We start from the raw sequence: 14828 nt of genomic DNA, 5'->3' as shown, positions 1-14828 counted from the left end.
ACTAACGTGATGTTTTTCCTATGGTACCAGCTCCCAATGAAGCCCTTTCATTCCAAAGATCATTTTTCTTGGTCAGGCCAACATACAGTGTAAGACATACGCATTGGATCCTCTCTCTGCTGTTGCTCTCATAGGCCTGCCCCTCCCCTACTGGGCAGAGTGGGTGCCCCCTTTAAGCCTCCCTCCTCAGTGGAGCTCAGAGAGACCTGTTGGGCCAGTCTCAGCTCATTCTGCTTTGTATTACCTGCCTTTCTTTCCAAGGGCAGAGGGCAAGAGACAACATTCATTTTAAGCTGTTGAGGTCATTGTGAAAGGTGTTGTAAGAAGATATTTGTAAACTGTAGAGGGGCATTTAAATGGTGAAAGCCTTTGTAAAGAGTAGGGGACAATGTAAATAGTGAAGAGATGTATCAGCATTTGAGGGCTTGTGGATGGTAGAGGATGTCTTGGAGAAGGTGACAGGATCAGGATAGGTAGAGAGGAGGGTTTGTTGGGCACCTGGGCAGGGTGGGCAGAGGACAGGAAGAAGAAGACAAGGCTTGCATGGTTGGTTGGGTCCAGTCTATGGAGGGGCCTTTGAGTTGTTTGGATGTCATCCTGTGGGTCAGAGAGAACCATGGGGAGTCTCTTGGGTGGGGTAGGACAGAGAAGAAAGCAGCAGTTTAGAAGGATGAAACTGAAGCTCACACTTAAATACTAGGCATATGATTAGAGCCCAGTCCTCTCATCTTCTAGAGCAAGAAACTGGGAAAGCCCAGCTCAGGGAAGGGATGAGGTCCACGGTCACATCAAGACCAACGGCAGACCTCTCATTCAGGGTTGCTGACTCCACCCTGGATTCTTTCTCCTCTACTTCCCTGCTGCTCACCCAACGAGGGTCTCATTCATTTACTCAGTCGAAGTCTGTTCACTTTTCCTATTCATTCTTTCATTGTCTACCTTACTGCTTCATTAGCTCTTCATTCAACCACTACTGTGTGTAGGAGCCTGTGCTGGGGGTATGCGGAGAGGTGGGGAGGAAAGACAAGATGAATTCTGAGTTGGGCCCTGTGATCTGACAATTCCTCACTAGCCTTCTTAAGAGTTTCTCCCCTTGGGCCCTGTAGCCAGTCAGCCCACAGTAGGACTACCTACTGTGTGCAAAAGCCCTTGCTGGATGACAGCAGCTCAGGCATTTGGGAGTGGTTTGCAGACCTGCTCTGCAGTGCTGCTTCATGGTTTTGGCCCATGTAGCTTGGCCTGACCAACTCTAGATTTCCTCCCTCCTCCTCTTTTCTTCTCCCTTGGCCCAGCTTGGCTCCCCTGTTGGGCTCTGGGCTCCTGGCCAATGATGGGGTGGAGAGGCAGTGACATCAGCATCACTGGGGACAGCCAAGGATGGAGGCAGCTGGGGACGGTGGGGGCTCCTGGGAGGAGGTGAGAAGGAAGGAGGCAGCCCTGGACTCTCTCTCTTTTCTGCAGCTGTTGGAGAAGAGGCAGGTGATGCCCACACCTTCTGCCCGGAGGTAGGGACCCATCCTGCCTTTGCTGGGGTCTGGGGGACTGAGGAATCTGGTAGCACCGGAGGGCTGCAGCCTAGAGCTGCCTCTCCCACCTTGAGGGTGAGGAGAATGGGGAGGGGGTTCCTTCATCCACAACCTCTGGAAGAGGAAGAGAAGAGGCTCTAATCTAACCCAAATGACTTGACCAGATGATGCCAAAGACCCTTCTAGTTCTCTGATAGCGATTCCATTGATTAGATTGAAAAAGCACCAGTTGGGCTTTTCCTGTAGTCCCAACTAGACTGCTGCTCACTGGCTGCAGCATCTCTCTGGATCTTGGTTTCCTCCTCTATAAAAGAGGAAGTCGTGGAGACTGGATGTTCCCTAAGGTCCCTTCTAGCACTCTAAAATGATGACTCCATGACATTCCAGGAGAGTGAGCCAGGGGCTGGAGTGCAGATGAGTCCAGTCTTTGAGATGTGGGCCCCTGGGGGACAGGAGCTCTCTCCAGAGACCTTTCCATGGAGGTGATTCAGACACTCCAAAAGAACAGGTGGTCGGGCTGAGCAGATGCTGATCCTAAGCTCAAGGATGTGTGCAGTCCAGGAAAGGGGGAAGGATTGGGGGTCAGGGACAAGGGGAAGGTGCAAGGTGCCTTGCATGTGCTGAAGTAGTCCCCCATGGCAGAGCAGAGACTGGCTTTTGCTTTGGTCTCTCTCTGGGGTCCCAACTCCTTGGAGCACTTGGCAGAGACTTGTGGCATTAAGGTCTTGAATTTGAAGGTAGGGGGCTCTTGAGGCTTTAGGAGTTTGCATTGTTTACTCCTGGACCCTTTGGGACTCCCAGACTCACTAGTAGACAGTGACACAGCAGCCCAAAACCTAGGCTGACCCTAGGCTGCATTTGCAGAGACATGGTGAGAGTCTGTCTAGGCCCTCTATAGCCTCCAAGGACATCTGGGCCAACTTGTACCTGACCGGAAAGCCCTCTGCTGATGGGCAGCTCTGAGGGCCAGGGAGCATCTCCTTTCCTCAGCCTGATATCTCCCTCCAAGAGCAATCCTTGAAGACTCAATAAGTGAGGACTGCCCAGCTGGAATAGTGGGCCTAGGTCGCATGGCACAGTTTTTGGAAAGACACTGACCAGCTGCAGTCAGGACGGAGAGGGGACTAGAGGGCTTGCCATGTGAGGAACAGTGGGGATGTGTAGTCTGTGTGTGTGTGTGCGTGCGTGCGTGTGTGTGTGTGTGTGCGCGCCTGAGCTCATGTGCATGTGAATGGGCATGTATGTGAACACCAGTGTCTGGGATCCTGGGCTTTGTCTTCACATAAAAGGGTCTTGTATTGCTTGGCAGCCCCATGAGGAAGGTGGGTAGAGGGGAAGGGATTGCTAAGCTACAGATCCTGGCTGGATGTGAGAAAGCATTTTCTAATAATCCAAGGGATGGTAGAGCTATGTTGGGTGCTAGGAAATGGGGTCCCTCCTCATTGAATAGCCCGTCTGTAGGTGGGATACTAGAGGGAAGGCATCCCGTTCGAGGCTGCCATTTCAGAGGTCACTCCCTGCTCTGTGGTTCTGTGCTTTGCTCTTTTGACGTTATGTTGTTGAAGCTGTGTGGGTTCAGATCCTGGCATCTGTGCTTCCTCTCCGTATAACCTTGGGCAAAGCCCTTTCATCAGGTTTTTCTGCACAGCAGTGAATGACAGACAGACTGGACTTGCCCCCCCTCCCCCCACTCCTTTGCAGGCTCGTTTTGAGTCAAGTGCTTTGTAAACCATAAAACCAGGAGCTCTTATTAGGATTATGGGTGTCTAGGCTTGGATCCAGGCTCAGCAGGAAGGTCTCCTCCAGCCGCTTCCACTAGGTTTACAGATACTGCTTGGGCAATTGTCAAGTGGTAGAGAAATGCCAGCAGAGACAAGCTTAGACACAGAAGGCTGTGCAGAATGGAGTACCAGCTCAGATTCTGACCACCCCCAGGTGCCACCTTGAACGTTCCCCTCTCTGTGCCTCTGTTGCCTCATCTGTAAAAAAGCCGATTGGACTTAAGGAGATGAGGAGCCTTGCAGATCTGACATGGGAAGGCCAGAGTTCTTTGGGCCCCTCCCTGCAGCACTGACATTTTGTGACTCAGTGTCTCTTTCTGGCTCTCACATACTATGGCTAACTCACTCTGCTCTGCCTTCCTTTAGGAGACTGTGAAGCAGTGCTCCCGCTGACCATGTCTGACGGTGCGGATAGTGAAGAGAAGCCCCCAGCCCCTCCACTAAGAATGAACAGTAACAACAGAGACTCATCAGCCCTCAACCACACCTCGAAGCCCCTGCCCGTGGCCCCCGAGGAGAAAAACAAGAAAGCGCGACTCCGCTCCATCTTCCCCGGCGGAGGGGATAAAAGTAACGTATTGGCCGCTGACCCCTGTGCTCTGGGCTCCCCGTGACGCTTTCTGGGAGATGTTTCAGGGCTTGCTAGGGTAGGGAGGCTGGGCTTGGACAGAGGAGGACAGCACTGGCCTTTTGTGAGAAGCCCAGCCTCAGGGACCAGCTTTGTCTCCAACACTTGCTGGGGGGACATGGTTCCCAGGGTGTCAGTTTCCCTCAGATGTAAAGTGAAGATGATGATTGTAGAAAGCATGAACAAAGTCCAAAGGACTTTGGGCTTGGAGTTTAGAGAGCTGGGTTTGAATGCTGTCTCAGTCATTCACTGGCCATGTGACCTTGGGCAGGTCATTTCCCCCTGCTTTGGACCAGAGTTTCCTTCTCTACAGAATGAAGAGTTGGACTTGAAGATTCTGTCAAGTTTGAAATCCTGTGGTCCCTCCATTGCATAGTTTAAAAATTATCCTATTTTTATTAAGATTTTTTTTTGCATCATGTTCATTTCTGAATATATCCCTTCCCCCTCTCCACCCCCATGAGCCATCCCCTGCAAAAAATATTTACATGGAAAGTAACATAAAGCAAACAGAACCAATACATCAACAGCCTGACAGTACATGTGACATTCTCTAACCCATAGACTCCCACCTCTGCAGTGGAGGGAGTGAAGCACATCTCAGCTCTTCTCAGGGAGCAAGCTTGGCAGTCTTGATTAGACATTATTTGGTTTGCATTTTTTTCTGTGTTCTTTGCGTTTCTTTGGTTGTGGTCATTGTGCGCATTCAAGGCTGCTGATGGCCAGGCTAGAGAAGGGGTTTGCCAGAGGTCACACAGTTCATCAGGGCAGGAGTACACTGAGGTTCAGGAAAGGGAAGAGATTTCCCCTTCATTGTACAGCAAGTTAGGCCCCTCTGACCCAGGGGGTCCTTACTTCCTATCCAGGGCTCTTTTGGATTGTCCATGACATGACCCCTCAATAGATAGGGAGTCCTGTTAGGTGGTGGTATGAGTGGGGTAGAGGAAGCCCGAACCCCCAGGAATTGTTCATTCATTCATCAAACATGAATTCAGCACCTATTGACTACAAAGTCTCCCCTTCCAGGGGCACCCCTCTTTTCTAGTGAGTGATGCTTTGGGAGAAGAGGAAGCAGTAGGATTGGTACTAGAGAGCTGAGCCCATGAGGGGCCAGGGCTCATGTCTGGGGTGTTCTATGTGTTTTGCTGGAGGGTGCTAAGTATAAGGTGAGTGGAGCAGTAGATAGAGCCCTGGGCCTAGAGTCAGGAAAACCACTGTTCAAATCCAAGCACAGACACTTCCTGGCTATGTGACATGGACAAGTCACTTAACCTCTGTCTGCTTCAGTTTCTTCAATTGCAACATGGGGATAGTAGCAGCCACTGCCTCCCAGGGTTGTCATGAGGATCAAATGAGATCATATTTGTAAAAGTGCTTAGCACAGTGCCTGGCACATAGTAGGTGCCATATCAGTGCTTATCCCTTTATACCCCTAAGATAGGTGAGGAAGTATAGTGAACTGTGAACCTTATGTGATGCCCAGGGATCCAGCATATTCTTTAGACATTGGTAAAGTGGAAAGGGATGGGGCGGGGCTGGCTTTGACATCTGACACCTGACTCTGTCACTTAGAACCTGTGTTCTAATTTGGGCTAAGTCACTCCCCCACTCTGGGCCTTAGTTTCCTCTCTTGGATTAGCTGGCCTCTGAGAGTCTTTGGAGTTCCAGATTCTTGGTCCTAGAATGCTAAGTCTGTTTTCTCTTCCCCGTATTAACCCTTCAGATATTCAAAGGTGACTACCATGTGGGTGGCCCACCCTTCTAGTTTATAATAGGCTAAACACTCACCATGCATTTACTCATGAATTCGACAAATTTTTATGAAATGCTGACTGTGTGCAAAGCCTAATCCCTCATCTCAGTGCCAGTTCTTCAGATACTGGAATGCAGAGAGTGCATCCCCCATTCCCAAAGCCCAAGTCGTCCCTGTTCTAGGCTAACACCCCCAGTTTGTTCCTTATTAGTTGATTTATCTATTAGTACAAAGATGTAGCACAATTGGTCCCTGTCCTCAAGGACTTCATGATCTCGTAAGAGAGCAGACAAGGGCATGACTATGATGTAAATGACTATGTCACATCTACGAGGAGAGCTCATCATTGGAGGGCTTTATCCATACAAGAGAAGATGGAAAAGGGGAGAAAAACAAATGTGATTTTCCTTCCTGTTCTACAGGCCTGCTTTGCTCACTGATGTGATGGTAATGTGAGAGATGAGTTTCCCTGGCAGGGAGTGGGTGGGTGTGAGTCTTCAAACCTGCAAGAAGGGGACTCTGAGATGCCTAGTCCAGCCTGTCATTGGGATTCAGGCCCTGCTTGACCACTCTCAGTTACAGGCAGCCCATTGCATTGTAGAACATATCTGATTAGTAGGAAGTTCTTCATTCTTTCATGCCCAAACCTACCTCCTGTGACCCCTCCAAAGCTCAAAGTTGGAAGGAAATTTAGATGCCATAACAGAAGGTCATTGAGATTCTGCTTCAGGACTTCCTGTCACCCTGGAGGCCATATTCCTCCAACTGTCCAGCTTGCTTATTTCCCCTGGCCTCCTCCTCCACCCCACCCTCGACTACACTCCAAGATGGTCATACCCTTGATTTTGCATCACTCACAATGTTCCTCCTCCATGTTCATGAAATTCCTTTATCAGATCTTAATGTGGTTTTTTTTTTATCATTCCATCTTTCCCTCTATTCTTTATCCTCCCTGTGACCTCCATTTCCTCTATCCCTCAGTTTTTTCCCAGGCCCTTACCCTTTCACCAGCTGTATTCTCATCCTCTCCCTATCTTGAGGCACCAGTTTAACTCTATACTGTCTTCTACACTCAAGTCCTTTGTGCCCTGATGCCCTGTTGCTGATTGCATCTTGTCAAGCCCCAACCTTGGATTTCTTCCACCATCTACAGCCTTTGCTTCTACTCATATGCTACTGAAAAGAGCTAGATCCACTAAAAATTTGTTATATAATCTCAACTGGGCCCTCCCTGCAGCAAGGCAATCCTTTTATATCTCTCTCATTGATTCATTATTCCATTGATCACAAATCCTCTGTTTGACTTTTACATGTCTTCACCATCCACTACCCTCCCACCATTGTAGTCTTCTTACAACTTCTGTCCCTCTTCCCCCTAAGCACACTTCCATGCAAGGGACCCTGGCCTCTTCCATCTCCGACTCTGCAATTTCCTGGACACATCAAATCTTCTCTTCTTCATTGGTGAGCTCAGGAGGTCGGAAGTGATTGACTTTCTTTGCCAAGATGCACCAATCTAGTTGGAGCCTTGGGAATACGGTAGACTGATGCCCGCTGGGAGCTCAGACCCCTAAAGGTAATAGTACAGGAGAAGTTGGACCTGGGTGATCCTGGGAGAGAATACAGCAAAAGTCTTTACCCCAGTGCAGGATGTTAGATGGCTACCTGTCAAGACCAAGTCCAGAGTTCATTCCATTTCCACCAATGCTTTTAATTGTCTACTAGGTGTAGATACCTGATGCTGAATAGTTGCTAGTCTACATCAAAATTAAATGAATAGTTTTGGACTGTTGTGGAAAAGCTCTGCAAAGATGAAAACCTTATTCTAGCTTATCCTGTAGGAGCTTACATCATTGTATATAACATGAGTGAGTTAGGCCTTCATACCCTTCTGCAGAGATGGGACCGTGCCACTCTACACTCTTGAGCAGCACCTTGTTGCCCATTGAGTCAGCTCTGGTGTGACATTTGAAGCCTCCTCCACAGTCTGGTGCTGTCCCGCCTCGCTAGCTTTAGCACCTTAGATTCATTCACTCTGTGGTCTCAAAGTTGCCTCTCCACTAGAGTACTCTATGGCCTATGGGCCTCATTTTCTTGTCTTTGCTTATACTCTTCCTTATTGCTGGAATGTCTTTCATTCCTTCTTTACCTTGGAATTCCATCCTTTCCAGCCCAACTCCCAACCTCCTCACTCCCCCTGACCACGAACAACCTTTCCCTTTGGACTCTACATAGAATATTGTTTGCACCTCCCAAACACACTTATGTTTTCTTCATGGCCCCGTTTCTATAATCTTTATTTCTTAATGACTCTATCCACCCCCACAATGAAATGGCTTCTTGTAACAGAGGAACAAAGACCAACAGCTATTCCAAATCCATCAGCACATGGGGCAGTTCTTGCTGCGTTCAACCTCTCTTGTCTCCCAGAAGGAACTCTTCAACATCTGGCCTCTAATCTTGGGACTGGTCATTGTGCCTGACACTTAATCATGCAATGTTGTGCCCTGTAGCTCTCTGTGTTGACCCTGTGTCCCACCCGCTGCTAGGTGGTGAGTCCATGAAGGCATGGACTGAGTCTTTTCTATACTTTGTGTCTCTTTCAGGGAGCTCCTAGGGTTCTGGACATGGTAAGCACTTTGGTGATTTGATGAGTGAAGCCCCCCTCCCATTCTAGACAAAGTTCTTTCATGTTTTTACCTCTCTTGGAGCCCAGTTCAAGGCCCCTCAGGTACTTAATAAGCATTTGATGAGTTAATGAATGAACAAAGGAATGCATGAACAAGTAAGTTGGCCACGACAGAAGGGTGCAGAGCAAATGGGCTAGGAGAATCCCAAGGCCTTCTTATATGGATCAGAGGAGGCAAATTACCCAGCTTGAGGGACAGCACACTTTCAGACTTCTTTGAGGGGGCAGCCCCTGAACAGATCTTTTCCATATCAGTTATGTGCTTCAGTATCCCCAAAGGTCCATGGCATGGGCCCTTCCACTGATCTAAGCTTATCCTTCTCAGGTCTCAGCTAGGCTGCTTTATCTGTCACCATCAAAGGGTTGTAGTTAAAGTCTGCCCAGTTCCGCAGGAGTTCGCGGAGCTCAAGTCCACCTGAATTAGGAGGGAGAGAATTCCAGGGGAGGATTCATTACACACACACACACACACACACACACACACACACACACACACACACACACACACACACATACACACACTCATGATTGCATGCATCTTTTCTGTGAAACCTTTTTGAGACAACATCTCTTTCATTTCAGATAAAGATGGCTTATTCCTTATCATCGATTTCTTGAAAATTGATAAGATTTAAATCCCCACTTTAGACCTTAGTCAGGTTGTAGAGATGCTAGATTTGTCAGGGAGTGAGGGGTGCCAAGGACAGGCAACCTATATGTTGACCAGTATTGTATTCAACTCAGAAGACCTGAGTTCGAATCTTAAGTTGGAGACTTAGTGACTGGTGGACCCTTTGCAAGTCACTTTCCCACTCAGAGACTCAAATTTCCTCTTCTATATAAAGGGGATGATAATCCTGATCCTGTTTCCCTCACAGGCTTGTTGGGAAGAATATGCTTTGTAGAATGTCATGAGTGACGTAGAAAAATGAGTTGTGATTATTTTGTTTTTTCCCACTTGATACCAGACTATAGGCTGTACATTTGTATACTGAATCCAATTCATACCAGTTTATATGGTGTAACAGAAAGACCACATGAGTAGAATTTCTTGTCTCCTGTTTTCACATGCATGTGTGTAGCATAGGAATTGGGGGAGCAAGGTCTCCCATTTGCCCATGATTTGGCTGAGAGTATTGGATTGGCACCTTGGAAGGCAGGAGAAGCCTGGTTCTGAGAGGAGGAGGAGGAGGGGTGGGACAGGAATAGAGGGAGGAAAGAAAGGGGACAATCATTTGGAAAGACTTGTATGAACTGATGCTGAGTGAAATGAACAGAACCAGGAGAACATCGCACACAGTAACAACCCCAGGGTTCGAGGACTGACTTTGATAGACTTAACCCTTCACAGCAATGCAAGGATCTAAGACATTTCCAAAGGACTCTTGAGGCAAAATGTCATCCACATCCAGAGAAAGAACTATGGAATCAGAATGCAGAATGAAGCAGACTATCCTCTCTTGTGTTATGTTTTGTTTGGGTTTGTTTTTTCTCATGGTTTCTCTCATTCATTTCAATTTTTCTATGCAACATGACTAATGTGAAAATGTGTTTAATAGGAATGTATGTGTAGAGCCTGTATCAGACTGCATGCTCTCTTGGGGAGGGAGGAGAGAGGGAAGGGGATAAAATTTACAACTTATGGAAGTGATCTTTGAAAACTGAAAACAAATAAATTAATTAAATTTTTTAAAAAAGAAAGGGGATGATGCAAAACCTTGAAGGTGAAGTGGGGTTGGGGGGGCCCTTTGATTGAGTGGCTGTGTGAGCTGCTTTCTCCACCAAGGATGGAGAGTTACTGTTGTTATTCTTAGACATTTCAATCAATCAGCAATTATTAAGCACCTGCTAAATGCCAGGTTTGCACAAACAGGCAAAGACACTGCCTGTCTTGAGGAGCTTGCAATCCAATAGGAGAGATGACATGCATCCAAATATATACCAAGCAAGAACTGACTAACAGAAGGAAGACACTGAAATGAAGAGGGAAAAAGCTTCCTGGAGCACGTGGGATTTGAGCTGGGACTTAAAGGAAGCCAGAGAGGTCGGTGGTTGGAGTGGAGGAGGGAGAGTCAAATACTCCAGGTGTGGAATTGAGAGGGTTCTGTTCATGGAATAGCCAGGGACTGAGGTATAAGAAGGGAAGATGAGACAGGTTAGGAAGGGCATTTGGAATTTGTTTGTGGAGGTGGTTGGGAGTCACTGGAGTTTATTGACTGGGATGGGGGTTCACATGACCAGACCTGAACTTAAGTGACCAAATGGAAGGTAGATTAGAATGGGGAGTAACTCCTCCCCCCAGCAGATATGACAATGATCCAGGTGTGAAGTGATGAGAGCCCATATCAGGGGGTGGCAGTGTCGGGGGGAGGGCATGTTTGAGAGGCTGCAGAGCTGAAATCTGCAGGCCTTGGCCACAGCTTGGATCTGGGGGGCAAGAGAGAGGGAGGAGTCCAAGCTGACTCGTTGGGTGTGAGACTGAGGGTCTTGGTGGAGGGTGGGGATGCCCCCTGACATAATATAATAATAATAGGGAAGGTGGGGGTGGGGGTAGGGTTTAGAGAGGAAGATCATCGATTCTGTTTTGGATATGCTGAGTTTAAACTGTCTGCTGGATATCCCTTTGGAGATGTCTGGACGGCAGTTGAAGATGTAAGATTGGAGGCCAGCAGAGAGTTTGGGGCAGGATGGATAGATGTGAGAATCATCAGGATTGAGATGGTCATTTGATCCACAGAAGCTGAGGAGATCCCCCTCGAAGTAGGAGAGAGAAAGAACAGTAGAGGGTCTGGGACAGACACCTGGGGAACACCCACTATATGGGGGTGTGATCTGGAGGAGGAGCCAGTCAAGGAGACTGAGGAGGAGTGGTCCGAGAGGGAGGAGGAGAATGGGAGTGTGTGTGTCCTGAAAACCTAGAGAGAAGGCAGTATAAGGGGCAGAGATATCAGTTTGGGGATTCTCATTCAGGTGGGGGTCATCAGAAATGCCCTCTGAACTCCCCTCTAACTTAGAGATTCTAAGATCATTATTACTCAAAAATCTACCTTGATTTGTAGAGAGAGTTGATTATGATAATCTTTAGCTATGCTGAAAAACTCATCTTTAGAGACTCACAAATTTATTATTTCTAGTGATTTTTAACAGCAAGACTGCTTGACTTAGGTAAAGGTCAGTCCTCCTGGTCAGAGATATCATCAGATTCAAACAAGAGAAACTTGTTTCTTGTGTGACCTTGTGCAAGTCCTTTCCCACTTGAGCCTTTGGTTTTCTAGTTAGATTCCTTCTTCTCATGGCATTCCAGTTTCAACTTTCCATGTTCTACCATTAGATATTCTAAGACTCCTTTTAGCCCACATTCTCTATTCCTATGTGATGCTGCTTGGTCATGGCCAATAGTCAGCCCCTGGCCTTTCTCTTTTTCTTTCCTCTAGCCAATAAGAAGAAAGAAAAGGAACGACCAGAGATATCGCTTCCTTCTGATTTTGAGCATACAATTCATGTGGGATTTGATGCTGTCACTGGGGAATTCACCGTAAGTGATTCCTTCCCATCTTCCTGCTCCCCTCCCTTCAGAGCACACCTCATTGTGGACTTGAACTGCTCAGGTTTCAGTTTATCCCCCATAATACTCTAGGATGCATGATAGCCTGGACTTTGATGGAAGGGGATTGAAAAGTGAATGGGAGATGGGGAAGTGGAGGCATTTAGACAATGCTAAGAAATTGGCAGGATGAGAGAGGACAGATATTGGACAATAGCTTGAGGGATGCTGGGCCCAGTGGAGGATTCCATCCCACCCCCCACCTCAGGGTGGAAGAGACCTTTGCAGGCTTGTAGGCCTCAGGGAAGGTACTAGAAGACAGGGAGAAACAAGATATAGTACATCCATCAATGAAAAGGGATGGGACTAGGGAGACAGCTCCAAGGGAGGGCCTTGGCAAGGAGAAGGGCTACTTCTTCCAGGCCCTTCTACTCTACTGCCAGCCTGCCAGTGCCTCCAAGTATAGCTTGGAGTCCTCAAATAATGGCTCCTCGATCTGTCCAAGGATAGGGGAGCCCACTATCCACAGAGGGAGCACATTCTATTTTCAGACAACTCTTCCTTCTGCTGGCTGAAAATTGAGCCTGCCACAGTCCTCCCCCATCTTCCCTTGTTCTTTTTTCCTGCTCCCTTCCATGCCCAGAACACTCCAGATCAGGAGTTGGCAAAGATGGCTCATGGGCCTTACCGAAATGGAAAAAGCGTCCTTAACTCCCAGGCTATCCCAAAGCAGGTGGTGGACCAGAGTTTGCCCACCCCTGCTCTAGACAGTCTTAGATACATGTCTCAGTCTCTCCTTGCATATTTCTGGGGCTCAAACAGGATAGGAGATTCGAGGGACTGCATGACTTTTGGATCTGGTAACTTTGCATGATAGATGGCAGGACAGGAGAGAGGTGCTGGGAAATAGATCCCCAGGGCAACAGACCATCATCTTCCATCCCAGTAGGCACCTGGATTGCTGTTATCACAGAATCAGAGCTAAAACAGACCTCAGTGGCCAAACTCCTTATTTTGCAAATGGGTAAACTGAGGCCAATTCAATTCACATTTATTAAGTGCTTATTATGTGCAACACCCTGTGCCAGGACTAGCAAGGGAAAATGGAGCTGAGAAGACATAGTTCTTGTTTAAAACCATGAGGGGAGAAAAAGTGGAGACATGGCCGCAAACTAACAATAAGCCAAGTCAGTGAATGAGTAGGAGGAGTTGGCCAGACTAGCTCGAATGTTGGAGCTTGCTGGGGGTGCTATGAGGAAGAGTTTTATGGATGAGGAGGCATCCAAGCTGGCTGGGCCAGAAGGGAAGGATTTCAGTGGCAGAGGTAGAAACCTGGATGTCCATCCCACACACAGGAGAGGATGTCAAAGACATTAGAACTGGTTGAGGTGATGGCAAAGATTCTTTCCAGCTCTGATAGTCTGGGATAACTCTGAGCCTCAGTTTCCTCATCTGTTCTCCTGGGGGGATTGTGAAGAAGCAATACAGAAACGAGAAAGCTATTCTTATAATTACTATTATCCAGATCTTTAGACCTTGCCAGGGACCTTCCTGTCAGTAGGAGTGAATGAATCAGAAGGGATCATGGGAATCATAGATTTACTGCCAGAAGGGGTCATGGAGTTCTAGTCTAACTCCTTTACTTTAAATACAGAAAATAGATCTAGGGAGGGCAAGAGCATTGCTCCAGGCCCCTCAACTAATAGCTGGCAGAGCAAGACTCAGACCTAGACCCCCGCTTCCAATCTAGTTCCCAGAGCCTGCCGGGCAGCTGCAGGAGGGGAAGCATGGGATGGCACCTGGAGTCGCTCTGGCCTTTGCCATTTCCTGTCCTGTAATCCCTGGGCAAGTCACTTCCCTGCCCTTGGCCTCGATTCTTCCTCTGAAAAATGGGCCTAATAATCCCTGGAGTGCCTACTTCAGTGGACTGAGCTGGGCACAACACTTTGTGGACCTACACAGGCTCCCTAAGGGTCCTTCTGGCTGGCTAAGTCTGTGGTTCTGTGACGTCAGAGTGCTAAACTGGACCCCTAGCTGGGTGATGGTGTGGGGCATTCACTTCTGTAACTTGATTCTGATGGTTCCAAAGATTGGGAGCAGAACTCTTTTTTCTTTGGCCCTGGGAGGTTTGGAAAGTACTCTGAACCATAGCCTGAGCAAGCAGAGCACATTGAAAATTTTCCTTTTTACAGATGAGCAAACTGAGGCCCAGAGAAGGGGAGTAACTTGCCCAGAGTTACACAGCAAGTGAGGGTCAGAGCTAAGGTTTTAATCCAAAACTTGACTCTTCCCAGTCCAAAAGTCTTTACACTGGACCACACTGTAGTTTGTAAGTCTAGCTTGGCTGTCTTCATTTGGGGCCCCATCAGGAGGGATCTCTCTATGGGCCCTCATGGGATTATCCTAGTTCTAAGGTCAGATTAGGAGCAGGCTTGGGTCAGCAGTGGGGTGTGGTGGCTACGGGGGTGGTCTAGGAAGAACTGGGTTTTGGAGCCAGTTACTCCTTTCCTAGCCTCAGTTTCCTCTTCTGTAAAATGAGGACAATAATAGCACCTACCTCACAGGGTTATGAGATTGTGTCTGGAAAATACCTCTGAAATGGCAAGCCTTATTGTGGCCACATATTCTCTTGTGTTTTCCTCCAAAGTGCCTGGCTGTGCCCTGGTCCCCTAAGAGCTGCCCTACCTTAGGCTGAGAATGTGGGCAACTTGACATTTTAGCCGGCCTCTTGCCACCAGTTTGGCCTGGAACCCTCCCTTGGGGACCCATGTGGGCATCTAGCTTTGGGTTCTCGAACCAAAGGGAGTGGTGGCACCTGTGCTCAGAGCAAGACTAGTGGGGGTGGCATTAAGACTCAACTCAGTTCAAGTCAACAAATGTTGAGGAAGCCCCTGTTGTGTGTAAGCC

The 14828-nt window shown here is 48.0% G+C and overlaps 1 protein-coding gene across 10 annotated transcripts in view; it reads left to right on the top strand.

The window, feature by feature from the left end:
* PAK3 (p21 (RAC1) activated kinase 3) overlaps positions 1-14828 on the top strand; it is a 76772-nt gene that overhangs the window by 39336 nt on the left and 22608 nt on the right. For all 10 annotated transcript variants that reach the window (XM_072625744.1, XM_072625740.1, XM_072625743.1 and 7 more), the window contains exons 2-3: positions 3674-3877; positions 11812-11912. In XM_072625744.1, the coding sequence (XP_072481845.1) occupies positions 3674-3877; positions 11812-11912 (305 nt within the window). The remainder of the gene's footprint in view (positions 1-3673; positions 3878-11811; positions 11913-14828) is intronic.

Source organism: Notamacropus eugenii, chromosome X, assembly GCF_028372415.1.
Source record: "Notamacropus eugenii isolate mMacEug1 chromosome X, mMacEug1.pri_v2, whole genome shotgun sequence".
In the NCBI taxonomy this organism is placed as follows: Eukaryota; Metazoa; Chordata; class Mammalia; order Diprotodontia; family Macropodidae; genus Notamacropus; species Notamacropus eugenii.
The sequence above is the reverse complement of the archived record's forward strand: the minus strand, read 5'-3'. Positions and strand labels throughout refer to the sequence as shown.